General features: G+C 27.4%; 1 protein-coding gene across 1 annotated transcript in view; it reads right to left on the reverse strand.

The window, feature by feature from the left end:
- Nucleotides 1-17,151, reverse strand: part of LOC121117225 (hemicentin-1) — a 338,247-nt gene that overhangs the window by 140,058 nt on the left and 181,038 nt on the right. Inside the window, exons 4-6 of the mRNA XM_071888683.1 lie at nt 16,809-16,922; nt 10,585-10,788; nt 9,891-10,039 (exon numbers count right to left, since the gene is read on the reverse strand). Of these exons, the coding sequence (XP_071744784.1) occupies nt 9,891-10,039; nt 10,585-10,788; nt 16,809-16,922 (467 nt within the window). The remainder of the gene's footprint in view (nt 1-9,890; nt 10,040-10,584; nt 10,789-16,808; nt 16,923-17,151) is intronic.

Genomic DNA, 17,151 nt, shown 5'->3' on the forward strand with positions numbered 1-17,151 from the left:
AGTTAGTCGTTGGGAACGGCAATAAATTCCTTATTACGATTTCTGATATTACTGTGAATTTTTTGAAATTTTTGGTCAAAATTCTTGTAATTGCATTTTACTAAGCCATGATTTAACTTCGAAGCTGTTTTTTAAGTCGATGAACTCTTCTTCTGCTTGTTCAGGGACATCAAATATACTGACACTAAAAGGGTTGATTGTAAGGGGGCAAGATTTGGAACATTCGTGAGCAAAATATTTTCTTATTTAAAGAGTAAGATTTTTCAAATGTTCTTGTATCAAGCCATACAAGTCTTTGATGTCAATTTCATTTGCTGCTTCTTTAACAAGTTGGGCAAGTGATAGGAACATGTAAAATTTCTTTTGATTAATTTTGTTGATCCCGAGTTCCAACTTCATTTTGAAAGACGATATATTTTCAGACAAAGATATTATAGTATTATCTTTACTCTGTAATCCTGTATTAATACTATTAAATATTGCAAAAAATGTTATTTTCGCAACGTAAAATCATCGTAAACGTTCGGATCAAAATCGATTAGCGACCCCGTTTAGAATTGCAACCCACAGGTTGGTAATCACTGCCTTAGATTATAGATAAGTTTTATTCACATCAATTAAAATAATTTTTGTACCCAGAGTGGGAGTCGATAAAAATTTTCCGACTCCGTTGCCCAACTGGTTGATGACGCTTTTAAAACGGCACCGTACTAAATATATATTTGAAACTGGTTTTGTAGCTCTGGCAGCGACAAATTGTCCTGTTGATGACGTTCACTCCAAAGCATGTTAAAAATTGTTCTTGATAACCTGTACCCAGAGTGGGAGTCACTGGTTGATGACGCTTTTAAAACGGCACCGTACTAAATATATATTTGCTCTGGCAGCGACATGACGTTTCAAAGCTAAAAATTGTTCTTGATAACCTTTTTCAATTTTTGAACTTGTCTTCTACTCAAAACAACAAATCACAGTGAACCCCTGCCCCTGTAAGTGTATATAAATTTCCCTTAACGCCATTTATAAAAAAATTAGTAGAGTAAGTATCAAAAATTTTTGAAAAACCGCTTTCGTTTTTGTATCTGCATTGTAACAAAATATTGTTATCGTGACAACACTAATACTACCATATGCCTAGATATAAGGGGAAGGGCTAATATCAAAAATTTTTGGGTATGGATAAAAAAATCTACAATTGAATTTTCTATTTTTATCTATAATGATTACGGTCTTTTCTAAAAAAAAAAAAAAAAAAAAAAAAAAAAACAAAGAAAAAAAAAACTAAACAACGCGAATTAACTTTTCTTTTATATTATATATATACTTTTTTTGATTATCTGCCTGGGCATAAATACTGCAGTTACATATAGGGAAGACCGAATACAGTTGATAATGTTTTTATTTGGCTCAATTACTTAGAGCTGTGATGACTTAGACTAATTAAATTTTAATACAATATACCTACATATTTCTACTAATGCCTGTATCTATTTAAAGATTATACCAGTCAGTTGTCTTTCAGAAATAATTTTTGAATTCGACTCTTCAAAATTTGCAACTGACCTCGTATCTTGTAACTGTTGCAGTAATTTAAAAATCAAGAAGATTAGAAAAAAAAATTCTTTAGCAAATAAATAACTGAACTTTTCATGATTTTGAATGATTAAATTTGAATGTATTATGGTAGATTAAGATATAATAAGATACATACTTCAAATCACGGATCAATATTATGAATTGGATAAATTCTCACTCAAAAAATCTGCTCTGACTAAGCAAAATGTTTGTTGGTAAGTGTCTTATATCTTGAACCGTACTGACCGTTGCTAAACGTGTATGGAAAAAGTATTGTTCTGGCTTATCCGCTGACTCGCTAGTAGTGCTGTAACATCAGTTTATCTTTACATATGGAAGTTTTATTAGGTAAGTAAAATTATGATAAGATGTAAAATATTCTAAAGACCGCTAATAATGTAATAAATAATGCCAAAATCAGGAATTTTCCTTTAATTGGCAACAAGATTATTCTCTTAGAATTGTTCCATAACTACTTTTTATACCTCAATGTCAGTGGTATTCAATGTCTGGAAGGGAGCATCTCAAAAATATATAAATATTATTTTCACAATGATTTGTACTTTATTAAAAATTTTTGATAGAAATTTTATGGCTGTAGCTCTTTGAATGTCGATAAAAAGGCCTTTTTTAGCTGCCCTGTGTCGCAACTTTACCGGTATCCCCTAGAAATATATTTATCACAATATACATAAAAGTATTTCTTCCATTTCAACAATAATAAAAATCATAATGACTTCATCATGTATAGAAATATAAAGTTAAAACACTCTACAAAATATCCCTTTATTTGATTACTTTCTATAAAGACAATATTTTCATTTTTTAGATATATTTTGATTTCCTAACATCATTTGTTTTTTTCTCTCTCTTCTTCATTTAGTGTTGATCATTTGTGCAATCATCATTATTATTCCATATTCCGATTACAGCATTCAACAAAGGCTCATATTCTTAACTGGTGTGTTTCTTTCCTATTTAAAGTTCCTTGAAAAGCCGATTGTTATTGATTAGATAAAATGGATGTCTTTTGAAGTTACCTTTTCTTTTGTCTAAATAATTTTGATAGCAATAAAATAACGCACAAGATAGATACTTTGAAATTTCATAATTATCGTCGTACAATATAGGTTTTTCACATAGTAAAATAATTATTTATTAAAGTTATAGCTCGAATAAATTAGAGAGAGTGGTTTCTGTAGTATTTCTTCTATTATACTAGTGGTTCTTAGTCGGGGGAGTGGGGTATTTTGGAACATTCTAAGGGAAATTGATGTTTTGTATTAAATACCATCTTATTGTAAAGAAATAGGATACTACATAGCGTTAAACCCGGGGCCTGAAACACATATTGATCATTTTTATTTAAGCCATTTAATACTAAACAAGGTTTGTTGAAGCAAGAATCGAATTGGTATTTAGAGTCTTTTAAATAAATCCCATAAAAAAATTTGAGTTTAATTAGTACCCAAACTTCTACCTGAAAGAACGGAATAAAGTTTTTCTCTCATACTCCTCTTAATTAAGCATCGAGGCTTATAGGAATTCGGGCTAATAACCTGAAGAAGATTATTTTTTAGCCTTAAAAAAATATTTTGAGCTCAGAACAAGATCAAGAAACTTTGTACCGATGCAATCTTTCAATTATAATATTTTCTTCCTATCTTTTTTCTGACTTTTTATTTATGTACGAACGATTTTTTCTGTTTTTTTTTCTTTTCCAAACCACACCTCAAAAGGGGATAATAGAAGAGAAAAAATAAAATAAAAAACCAAAGAAGAGCGCCCGCTACAATAAGCAATTACTTGTAACACAATTCGTATCATAATGAATCCCATAATAAAAATACAAAAATATAAAAATAACAATCCCGATCACCACATTCCCATCTCATTAAATGAATTAAAGTTAATTTCTATTTGTCAAATCTTCTATTTTCTGATTCCCTTAACGGTGAAAAAATGAGTCTGAACGATATTAGTCCCAAATTATAAAAAAATGCAATATATCTTAATTTAGAGATACAAAAGTAATACTAAGTTTGGTTATGGATTCTGAGATGGAGTATAAATTTAATCACTTTATCAACGATTGAACCGTAAATTTTCAGCTTGTAATTTCTCACCTGTGTAAAAAGTGATATTGCAGTATTTCATAAATAAATTATTTAATACTATAACTTAGTTATAATATATAAAAAAAGTATTTTAAGTCAATTTAAAAGGTAATACATTTTTCGTATATTCTTTAAGCACTTTTTATTATAGCTTAAGTTAAATAATAAACTTTTTATTATAACTTGTATTTTAGTGGTATTAAAAAAAAGTACTAATATGAATTGTGTTTGTATTGACTATTTCATTTCACTTTTCTATTAAACTGATCTATTCCTCAGTTGATAAAAATACATAAAATATGCTTGCTAAGACTCATGAAATAAAATTTATGAAAAAAAAGTACTAAGTTTAAAAGAGGTATTCTAATGAAGCAGGCAAGGAGTACTAAAAATAATCTCCCAAATTATAAATTAATTATTGAAAGTATTTGAAAATATATTTAAAGACTATTGAAACTGAAAGTTTTTTAAAAATTTTTTTATCATGTTTCGAATTACACATATTTGGAAGGGTAATGGAGTCGAGTCCATATTTTCAAGACTTGCAACTGAACCTGAACAATGATAGATTTGATACTTGACTTTGACTCGATAAGTAATACTTGCAAAATAACTTTGAATCAAAAACTATTTTATATAGAATTCTGTAAACCCTCTATGTATATTAAAACCTAAATAATAGTTATAGAATTGAATTGAGCTAAAAATAAATTTTTAGAACTGGATAAAAATATGTGAGAACTCGACGAAAATATTCATGAATTTGTATTTATGAGCAAAGACTTGAGACTCTTCCTAGATTTGTAATATAAAAACTTTTTACTACCTTTGGTCATTATTAAAAATGATAAATTTTAAGTCCATCAGACTTTTTATTTTGGGAATGCTTCTTTTTGTTTGTTTTATTACCGTACCACATATCTCAAACTAATTAAATGGTTCGATTGATTAAAGTAACAGCATTTAACATTTTTACAATTATATCTTTAAAAATTGAGTCCATAGCAACAATCTCATGTACATTCATTTCAACTTGAAATATCAAAATGAAACACATTTTTTTTATTGAAAAAATGATTAGATTTATTACTGTACTTTTATAATGGTATTTGTAAAGTTCATGATGACTATTCAATGATTATAAATAAAATATTACCATTTAATAAACTTAGTAAGTGTATTTTGTTTCAAGCGAGTAATAAGAAGTAATTCTTAGAGAGGATGAATTAAGATTGAATTTGAAGGTGAATGTTTTTTCCACTAATTTTTTCTTTGTTTCGAGGAAAAGGTAAAAGTTCTACCTATTTGTTCTAGTGATGTCACAGATCGTAGGTTTAAACTGGTCCTTGAACCTCTAAAAGGATAAAAAGGGTGGGGGGGTATTATTCGTGAACCGTTTTTCAGAATACGTAAAAGAACCGGTTCTTCTAAAATGAACCGGACTGTGCACCATGACTTTGGACTGACCAATCCGAAACAACAAATCGTCATTATTAATCTATTGACCGTTCTCCAATCTTAAAATTTACAAGATAACACGCTTTTAATGAACAAGTTGTGATGTAGCGGATCCATAAATTGCAGCTTTGGGTCCAATGCAGTTCCATTACATCATTAATTCGTACTTTACTATTTATTTAATTCTAAAATGGATTTTAACATTATGTCTTATTTGAAGAGCTTTAAAATTAAGACTCGATTATAAATCCTTTATAAGTTTAATTATAATATCGTCTCTCCATCATTAAAATATAAATTTATTATTATCATATATTTAAAATAAAGTTGGATTTTCTTTTAAATAGCTTGAAATAAGTATCGGCTTTTTTATAGCTTTGAAGTGATTTTTCTTCAAAGAAATATAAGAAAAGTAATAAAATTATTTTTTTAAGGTTACTAAATTATTTATTTGAATTTTCCTAGAGTCATAATTATGAAATATCATCTATTCAGTACCTTTGCACACCAACTTATGCATTTGTGTAATGATTCTAAAAAATCCTACCAATAAGCTTTATATCAATATCCTTGAACATAATAAATACTCATTAATATGAAATAATTTAAATTTACTGGATACATTATTCCTTATAAAATAAAACCCTTAATTTATATGTATCAAGGTACTATGTTAAACTTTTTGAAATAATGAACTGTCCACATAAAAGAAAACTAAAAGTATTTTTATGAAGGTTGTGCTTTCATAAAACTTGTTTTCTTCGAAAAATTATAGTCAATTTATATAAGTCAAATTCTTCTGATTAATCATTTGAATGAACTACAAGTTGCATTCAATTTAGCAAAAATTGATTGTCACATTGATATGTACGATATAAGATACCATATTTAGGCCTAATTTAGTTTCATAGATTAAATAAATGTTTCAAAATATATTAAGTGTCATTACATATCTCAAATATTCCAAAAAACTGAATAGAAAGCCTATAATTAGTTTAAATATGGCTATACAGTGTTGGGCTGTATATTTATTTCATGATAAAAATAAATTGGACATTTTTCCTTGACTTGATTTTTGCTCAGGATTGTTATTGAGTTAACTCACTACATACATAATATATTATCCCATCTCCTGACTTTTTTTTCTAATTTAAATCAGTTGACTTTATGAATGGTGAGTTCTAAAGAACGATCATCCTTTGGAATGAAGAATGTTTAAGTATGGTATAATAATATGCAAATTGTTAGTAGTGTTGCGATACGGTACGGAAATTATAAAAAGTATGATGTTTCTTATTTTTTATTTTGTTGAAATGTCCGGGTCGCCGGAACAAAATCTGTTCCTTTTGATAAAAACATATAATTAGTAAAGTTTCAGTGAAATTAAGAAATATTTAGAGGTAATTCAAAGGCTTCAAAGTTTTGAAAATTGCTAATTTAAAAAAAAAAATTAATTCTTTCTCGATTATCGTGAAAAAAGCTCGTAATACAGCTTCTTACGTTTTATAATTTATAAAATATCACGTAATTAATACACATATATGTAATGTTATTCTGCTAAAAAAATATTCATAATATTGATTATATTGCAAAGTACTTGAATAGATAACTAATACATATACAACTTGTTGCGTACAATGTTTTTTAATTTTTACTATTTTCCTTCCGCAAAAAATGATTCTTTTTTAAATTGTATTGGTTTTTAATTTGGGATGTCAAATTAGTTTCATTTATTGGTGCGGCAAAGGTGTCCTAAATATAAAAAGTGCCCTCTATGAAGCATAATTTCTCATATTTACATCTGGAGAACTTTTGTTACAATCTAAATCCATTTGACATGACACTCTAATCGTAATATATTTATACAACTAAATTTTTAAGAAGGGAAAAGAACAAGGGGATACTTAATCAAATATAAAAGATGAAGAAAATTTTTTTCACTCAAGAAGTTGCATCAGTTCTTGATCGTACAATAGTATCAAATCAAAAAGTTGTTTTTGTATTAGCAAAATCAGTAAAGAGTTTGAGCGAACCCAATAATGCGTTTACTCTGAACTAACTTACTATTCTTAGTAAGAGAATTGAATATAAATCCAAAAATATTAACAAAATTTTTCCACGTAACATTCCTCTGTGAATCCATTAGGATAGTAAAATGATGTGCAATCTAATTTGAAAAGATATGGTTGATTGTCTCCCAATAATAATTTCTGATCGAGCAATTTTCAAATTACTTTGAGTTCCCAAGGTTCCACCTGGTACAAGCTACTTCAATTTTTGAAGCCGTTCAAGATTGAGGAGTAGCAGAAAAATTAAATTTATGTGTTTTGATACAACCAGCTCAAATATAGACAGAATAGCTGGAACTTGTGTTTTATTAGAGAAAATGCTTGATAATAAGTTATTACTGTTTACACGTTGACATCACATTATAGAATTAATAATTATAACAATTTTTAATGCATTAATTGGAAATAACACTTCTATCGAGATTCTACTCTTCAAAAGATTCCAAAAAATGTGGGAAATGATAGAAAAAACTAATTACGATCCTGGAACTCTAAATACAGAAATAGTATGTCACATTGAAGATAAATGAGAAGAAATTATCCATTTTGTGAACGATAATCTTCTACGGAGTCTTCTAAGATATGATTATAAATAATTTTGAACTTGTAATAGTATTTCTGGGTGGTACTCCAAAGTGTGGTAAAAAATTATGTCTCCCAGTCTAATATACCATGCTCGTTGGCTATCTAAATTATTGTATTGTTTAATTTTTTTGTTATTAGAGTAGTAGTTTAAATTAACTTCTAAAGAGGAACAAGGATTGTGGGATATTTGTATCTTTATTGTACTAATATATTTGAAAGCATGGGTGTTGGCTCCTGAAGCATCCAATGCTCCATTTAATGATTTGAATTTGATGAAATCACTAAATAACTATTCTGGAATCAATATTCTGATTTCTAAAACGGTATCTCAAAAAATTTCAAACTATATATGATATTTATTTAAAGATATTGTTAGTTTTGCTCTATTTGAACAAAAAACGAAATAATACTTGGATTGAAAAATATGGAAAAACAAGACCAAAATGAAAAAAAAAATATTAACAAAAATTAAGAAGACTTTGTTACAAAAAAAACAAAAAAATCATTGAGATGGCCAAGTAACGATACTTATAAGAAATCTCTTGAAATTGTTAATGCCTTTAAATTTGTAAATGTCCAAGCTGAACTAGGAGTGGCACTTATTATAATATAGTGGTTCGTTAACAACTAACGAATTGCAGCTTCAATTCTTATTTCAAGCTGTTGAAGAACATCAAAAGATGTATCTGGACACAAAACGTTTGTATACTATTTCTTCATTTGCAAATTTTACAAAATAGCTTGATACAGTATAAATGGTTATTTTTATGATATAAATTATCCTATGTTAAGTAAGTTATAAACTAATAAAGTATATATCACACAATGTTAAATGTATAATTATTATGGAAAATTGTGTATAATTTTTTTTAAATTATCAATATAAAAAAACCACTCTAAACATCACTTTACCAATCATATTCTTTATAATAAAAAAACGAATTGTCAGTCTGAAGCTCTAACAGTTAAACTAATTGAAAATATGTAATAAAAACATATTTTGTAGGAAAAAAAAAGAAGAAATATAAAAAAACGGCGCACAATACACTTTATATATATTATTTTTCTCTTGAGATATTTTTCCTTATAATTCAAATTAAGTGATATTTTTATCCATATCAAACATTAATATGTCTTATAGTAAATTTGATCATCTTTCGAAAATTATAGAGTAGAAAAAGCTTTATCTTTAACTGTTTCCATGATAACAGAAGAAGAAATTACTTTTTTTTTTTTTAAAAATTCAATTTTTAAAACTTTGAGGCCTTTGAGCTACCTCTAAATATTTTTCAATTTCGCTGAAACTTTCTGAATTATATTTTTTTTAGCAATAGGAACGGATTTTGAACCTGCATTCCAGAAATTTCAACAAAATAAAAAATAAGAAATACCTTAATGTCCAAGACCACGTTATAATTATTTGTGGATCGCTCTTATTTCGTCTTTCAAACCAGTTCTAAAAACTGGACCCGTATATATCAGTTCTACATTTTTTTTTTTACTTTGATTTTTATCATCTAAACTTTTGACTGAACCATTATTTTAATTGCATATCAATTTAAAAAGGCAAATATTACATTGATGACGTCATGCAAAGCTGTATAGAGATACATTTCGATTCAATATCGGTCTAAGGTTTGAATGCGGTTAACTTTATATCCAAATTCTTATACCGATTGTCCATCGGAATTTTTCTGTCTTATTGGTCTAGAAGAAATTACTTGAAATGAGACAAAAGATATTGACCTTCACCGAGTCTCATCACTAATAGTAACTCCGCCAACCCGCCCCCCAACTCCCAATATTCGGTTTCATTTCAAAAACGAAACTAGATTGGACAAAAAGATAGACGTGCAGGGTAGAAAACATTTTAACCTCTTAGCCTACAGATACATGCTTGTTGATAATTTTTCATTATTTTATATATAAATTAATTTTGAATCTTCTTTAAAAAAGTAAAAATAAATCTCATCGATATTGTTGCCCTCTTTCTCTGAATTTTATTATCCCAAAAGAGTTTTAGAGGTACTGACTTAGGATGATCTTATATATGTTTATTTAACACTACAATTCAATGGTTCATTACCTCATCATATGCATCCAAAGATTTAGATCCAAGCCACCAAGTGAGAGTTGGAGGTGGATATCCACCTAGAGCTTGACAAATAACTTCAATTTCTTTTTCGGCGGATATAAATGTAGGCTTTGCAAGTATTTTGACAGAAACTGGCTTAACTGTGAAAAAAATTTGTTAGAATAATAATATCCATAAGAAATTAGTCGATAAATGTATTATTGAAATACATGTAAGATTTTACTCAGGAAATAATAAAAAAAATTCAAATTTTTAAAAAATAAAGTGATATTTAGGATAGAAGCTCTAGAAAACAATATTTGCAGCTTTCTATTGAACAATAAAATACATAGAGGATGCAATAGTTTACTGATTTTTTTGGCCTAATTAATGACTATACTAAATTTGCATGGACGCCAAATCGCCAAATCCATTAAAAAAGTGTAATAAATGTCAATAACACTAGTTTTTGTCACAACAAACCAAAAAGTGTTGGAAATATGTCATTAAAAGATGTTCAATTTTTTCCGGGTAGTGTTGGCAATCAACTTATTTTTAATTGAATTAGGGAACTTTCCAAATACGTTTAATAGTCTTGAAATTGGGCATGTTATAGTCTTTTGTAGTATTCATAATTTTCCTATTGACTATTTTTTTTTCAAAGAAAATATTTTATCTCATATTATGGTTTTGTTACATTACTTACGGTTTAATGACACTTTGATAGTTCTGGAAACAGGAAGAGTCCGATTGGTATTTGAAGCTTGACACACATACTGTGTGTTGAGGTCTTGTCGTGAAAGATCCTTGTATATCATGCGGTTAACATATACTCCTGGACGAATGGTTTCGTCCGATGAGTCATATATGGTTCCACCTTTCCACCATGTAACACGTGGAGCTGGAACACCTATGATCGTAAAAATTATATTTAAATTTCTTACATAAATAGAATATATTATTTTATTTTTGATAAAATAAATAATTTCAATAAAAAATATTTTTAATAAATTCCTTTGACGGTCCTCAATCTTTTTTTACAAACATTTTTAAACACATAATAGTAACTAACAAGTACAAATTTTGTATGTAAAAATACCGATCATTCAGGGAGAAAAGCAATAACCAATAATCGTTTGATTTATAATATATTTAGTTTCTACTTTAAAGCCTAATTGCTAAATGTAAGCAATCAATTATAATTATATAATCCTTGAACTCCTGCAATGTCCATTTATGTTTTATCGTTTTGTAATGCTGTTTGTCTCAGCTAATCAAACTATGTGTGAAATATCATCGATAAAATATTGATTCTAACCATGTTCTGAGTTATTTGAAATAATATAATCGATTAAAAAAAATCGCTCTGATTCAAACTGATGCAAGTCAATGAAAGTATTTCAATTTGAAACCATTAATACAATTAAATTAAATTTCTGTTATATAAGAAACTTTTTTGTTTTCCAGTTTTGTGATAAAAATATATTTTTTTAATTACCTAACCCTTGGAAAACCTAATAATAAGAATCATTTTTCAATTCAGATCTATTTTTCAAACTGACAGAATTGTATAGATGAAAATAAAAATTAAAAAGATTTGATGAAAACATTGCAACAGATTAATGATTTATTATCTGTAAAAAATTTGTCATATCATAAAATATTCGAATAAAATGATGGATCTTATTAGGATGCTTACATATTTTTTCAATTGCTGTATATTAAAGCTAAAACTTAAGAAAAAAAAACTTATATTACAACTTAAACATATTTATTTTCAAAAAAAGTTGGTTTTGTAATGATTTTTGAGTTGAACTTTTAATTTTCGAATACACTATTTAATAAACAAGCATTGTAAAGTTGCGTGAATATGTTCTCACATTACTTCATAAATGAAGTAAGTCAGTAACTTTTCATTATATATTTAATAATTTGATCGAATAATTTATATTGCAATTTTGAACTTTTTTAACACAACTTTGTATTGCCTATTCTATAAAAAATTAATAGTGACAATGAAAAAAAAATCAAAATTGACCTTTTTTTGAAGAAGTTTTTTAAATATTGTAATTAATTTTTTTTTAATTATTTTTCTCTAGTTCAAGTAATCAGAAAAACTAAAAGAAACTTTAAATAGTAATTGGTATCCAGTGAAAAAATTGAAATGACTTTTTAGTTCCAGTCAAGTCTTGTGCTTTTTATTTGTGTGGTCAAGTTGAGTTTTTTTGTGTACTAGAATATCGAATTCAAGTCACATGTCTTTTGTTCAAGTTCCCACATCTGATAATATGAGTCAGGTAAAAGTAAATATTAAATTCAGGTTTTTTTTGTAGATTTAAGGTTTAACTTTCAAAGTGTTCCTCGAATAGCATGCCGATATTGGAAATCCACTTTTCGACTTGTCGTAAAGGGTTCAAACCTTTTAAATCTTCTTGATATTATATTTCAAGGAACTGCGGCTTATTGAAGACACTTGAATACCAAATATTTGAAGAGGTGATATACCTCCATCTTCATAGGTGTTAAAACTATTCTGATATAAATGATCTGAATAAACTTCTTTTTGTATCACAATTGGTAAATTAGACCCAAATTGCTTTATATACAATCAGATTGCGGAGTGTAAGTTTTAACAAAGAAATATTACGCACCAAATATGGAAATTTAAGACTTTTGGACACCACTCACTGCATATCTATGTATACAAATCTTTATTTTTTATACAGTTACATATATTTCCGAAACATGTTTACGTTTTTAAAAACATATGTTATAAAATTTATTGCTCATTTCCTGAAAAAAAACAGATACAAAGTGCTTTGATATTTACAAAGGTGTGGCTTCTTGATTTAAAAAGTTACTTTATTCATTTGAGTTAGTCTTTCATCTACATTTTAATTGTTAGTATTCTATTAAGACTTTAATAATACACTTTGTTGTACTTTTTTTTGTTTATATCAAGAAAATGTTTTGACATTCCTTTATTGTAAATTTCTCAGATAATTAATTTTGTTGTTATGCTAAAACAATTATATTAAAGAGGAAAACAGTCAAAGAAAGAGATACAGTTAAATTGTCAGACTCAAACAATAAAATTGTAATTTATAGATAAAGTTTCTAAATTAACCTTTTAAAGTGTTCTTGTTACAAAAATATATAAATGTGAATTTAATTTGTCTTTTCAACACATTTTGAATTATTTATGGCATTTTGACACAGTTTTCTAATAATGCATAACTTAATTAATGTAAAAAGTATCTTTGTCTTTCTTTCAAAACATAGAAATGGTTTATTTTATGATGAAACCGCAAAGTTTGTATTTGTTTCAATTTTTTCATCAATCATTGTAACTTGATTACAAAGAAAGTTTGCCCTCATATAAAAAAAGTTTTTCCTTATTGTGCGTGTATTTAAAATTTGTCTTACTTTTACTAAACAACTAAAAAATTGTCATTGAAATATTCTCTGATGTATTTTATTTTGTTTAGAAAGCATCGCATTTTTAATAACCATACCTTAGATTCAATTATCATTATATCTTTTAAAGTCTTGTAAGAAATTGTATTTATTTCCCCCCTCATTGAGAACCTTATTTCTCCACCTTCAAAACCATGTTGATATATTAATTGTATCTTTTCAACTTTTTGTCAAAAAAAAAGTAACCAGTTGAAAGGCCAGAAATTATTTGGTATCCCATTCTTGCCAACTATGACACTAATGTTTAATTATTGGCGTTAATGGTTTTCAGCAACTTAGCAAAAGATAATTCCAATTCAAGCAATTGGCATTCTTAACACTGATTAAGAAAAAAAAATTCACAAATTAAATTTCAATTAGAAACTTTTTTTCGAAAAAAATCAAAAATCCAAAGTTTAAAATATATATTAAATTATTTTTAAGCCAAAATTTAAATTTTTTGGAAAAAAATTTGAATAATTAATTTCAAATTCACATATTAAACTTTCTAGTAAAAAGCAAACTTTCCTTTTGAGGGGGGTGGGGGGGGGGTAGGCTACCTTCCCTCTAGTCCACCCTCATTGAATGCCCTTCTATACTTCTATGTTAGTGAAGTAAACCTGTGCAATCGAATTGTTTGTACTCAACGTAGAGAACACTGATAAGGGGAAAGAAGTAGAAAAATCGACAGTTAATATTTAAACTGAGTGTACATTTTCATGTTAGTGAGGCAAATATAAAGAAATTAATCGATAATGAGCTCATTAAAAAAGAAAAAGAAGAATGGTGAAATTATTTTTCACTTTCATAATTTATATAAACGGAATTATTTCCCTTTTTCTTCATGTTTGATAGCTTGATACGTAAAGTTATATTTGAATAAACAAATATGTACTACCTTATTTTAAATTATAATTATCATAATAAGTAAATGCACATTTTTATTCCAATGCATTAAAGTCAAAGTTTCTCAAGAATAACCAAATTATAGCTATTGTGTAGAAGGTGTAAAGGTGTGTTTTGCTCAAATATGTTCGATCTATTTTGTGTGACTCATATTGTTAACTCTCTATTGTAAGTTCTTAATTTAATCATTTACTTCCTCTTTCCAACTTTTTTGTTATGATATTTCATTGGTTATTGTGTATTTTAACACGATTTAAAATACATTTTTGAGATTTCAAAAATACTTTTGATGCCTTCGTATTATTTTTCTACAAAAGCTATGAAATATCAAAAAGGGAGATGAACTTAAAGCGAAATGTTTATTCTTTATAAAACATCTCTTCATCGATAATCTTCTTTTGATTAAGTAATAATCTATTGTCAACAGTTTACAAAATTCATTATTCTTTTCTGCAACTACTTTTATTTTTCTCTTTACCAAGATCTTTTTTTCATTTAATATTATACAACACAAATGATTTAATAATGAATGAAAGGAAGTTTGTGTTAAAAAAACATTAATAAACATTTAAGTTTAATTCTAATTCCCCTTTCTATAACCTCTTCATCAATGTTATAAACTCTAAAATATTTCTAAAATATAAACTTACGTAAATAAATCCTCGTACTCACTAATATGGTATTTAAAGAAAATATAATATACTTAAAAAAAGTTAGAACAACAATTTAAAAAAGACTACTCAGTCGGTATTTTCTTTCTTGTACTTCTTATATCGATGAATAATTAACCTAAGTGTCCTTTCATACCGAAATGTAATCTAAGGAACATATTTAAATAATTTTGCAAGCAATATTTGCTAGCAAATACAACTATCTCTCCCAATTCCTTTATAGTATCTCTATTATCATTGGGTATAATATGATTCAAGTGTTTATTATATACTATAGGATTTCTATCTTCGTTCTTACGTTGAGCATTTAGACCTCTGACAGTTTATTTAAGTCAATTAAATTCCCTACTTCTCTTCCAATGACGAAATCATCTTCAACATGTGCCAAGCCCACTCAAATATTAAATTTGTGTATAGCCTAGGTGTAAAAAAAATGATGTTTCTAAGAGGGAATTTGGTATTAATAGAATATTTTATGCTCTAATTTAATGTCACAGTTATTAAGTTTGTTGGAAAATTGATCTATAATACCCTGTTTTTATTTGCTTTAGGTCCCAAGTTCTTCTTCATAGATTGGAAACAGTTATGTCTGACTGTATTTTTAACGAAATACAATCTCATTTTTGTACTTTTTATTATCACAATATTTTTACACAAGTCACTAAGCCTATAAATATATCCTTGATATTAGAATGACTTACCAAGACCACCCCAAATTTCAAAATGGAAAAATACAGTTTATTGTGAAATTAAGAATTGTAAGAGAAGGTTAGGTAAAAATATGATACATACAAGATATTACAAGGATATTTCAGTTTCTGGAGGGATACACACTGAAGATTAAACTAGTTGATTTATATATTTGGTCAAATTTTGATGTTAATACATTGTTATGCCTACTAAGAATGCTATTCATAATGACACAAGCCATAACCAACTTATACTCAGCAATATTAAACTGTACAGATCATAAGAGTAGTTTGGAAGGTTTTAAAAAAGATCTGTCTTTCTGTAAATATATTGTTATCCGTCACTGCATGTAAATTATAAAATTAGCAGTTTATTCAAAAAGTAAATTCACATCTATCGGACGTGTTTGGAATTGATTATTTATTTATATTCCCTCTGCATAACATAATCTCATCTGATTCTCATTTTCAAAATGAAGAGATTCTTTGATTATTTGTAGGAGAGAAAATGCTACGAAAAAATAAATTTGTAACTATATCAGTAATTTTGGTGTTAAGCAATGTCTTAACATTTTATCAAATATCAAAGGTAAAAATAAGATCATGGACGAAAAAAATGTATTATATTTAGTCTAGAGTTTCTCTTTCGTAGATGTGTTATTAGAGGATGAAATATGTATGGTGAGTCAACGATTGGGAAGGGAATAGAAGGGAGAAAATGTCCTAAAAGGAAAAGGAAGTGAAGAAAATCGCCATAATTAGTTAAACCTATGATAGTGATGTTCCGTATACAGTTACTATAATGGTACTGGGGCTCTTACGCTTTTAAAACAGTTCTATAGTAAATTAGTATTGAAATAAATTATTGCAGCACTAATACATCATAAAAAAATTGTCCTTCTAATGACGTAAACTAAATAGCTAAAAAAATGGTACTTTATAAAACGAAACAAGAATGGTAATTGTACTATATAACGTCTTCAAATTTCTAAGCTTGTTTCCTCTCCCTGCACGGAACAAAAACCATGGAGAAACCCATGTTAGTGCTTGTTAGTTGCCATTAACGGCATTTTTATTCCATAATTCTAGTCAATTAATTATTAAAATATCGATGCTAACATTTTCACAGGAACCCTTACAAAAATATTGTTATCATGACAACACTAACCTATTAATGAAAGTATAAAATAACATTTCTATATGATTACCTCCATGCACCTCGCAATCCAATATAAGATCATCACCAATTTCATGAGGTCCAACTTCATAGCCAAGGATTTGATTTCCATCCCCATCACGTATGACTGGCTCCTCTGGTGGAACTGAAAGTAAAGGAATAACATTCAGAAATTTAAACTTGAAAAATCGATTTTGTGAACAAGCATAATAGTATAAGGTACCTACAAATACTACAAAAAATAAAATAATTTCCAGAAGTTATATTTCCTATAAACTTTTGATTTAACATTCCTAACGTACATACGTTAAAACTCAAGAGAGTTTCATTTTTGTGTATTAAAAAAATATCGAAAATCAATGAGTCAAGAAAAT

Source organism: Lepeophtheirus salmonis, chromosome 5, assembly GCF_016086655.4.
Source record: "Lepeophtheirus salmonis chromosome 5, UVic_Lsal_1.4, whole genome shotgun sequence".
NCBI lineage: Eukaryota > Metazoa > Arthropoda > Copepoda > Siphonostomatoida > Caligidae > Lepeophtheirus > Lepeophtheirus salmonis.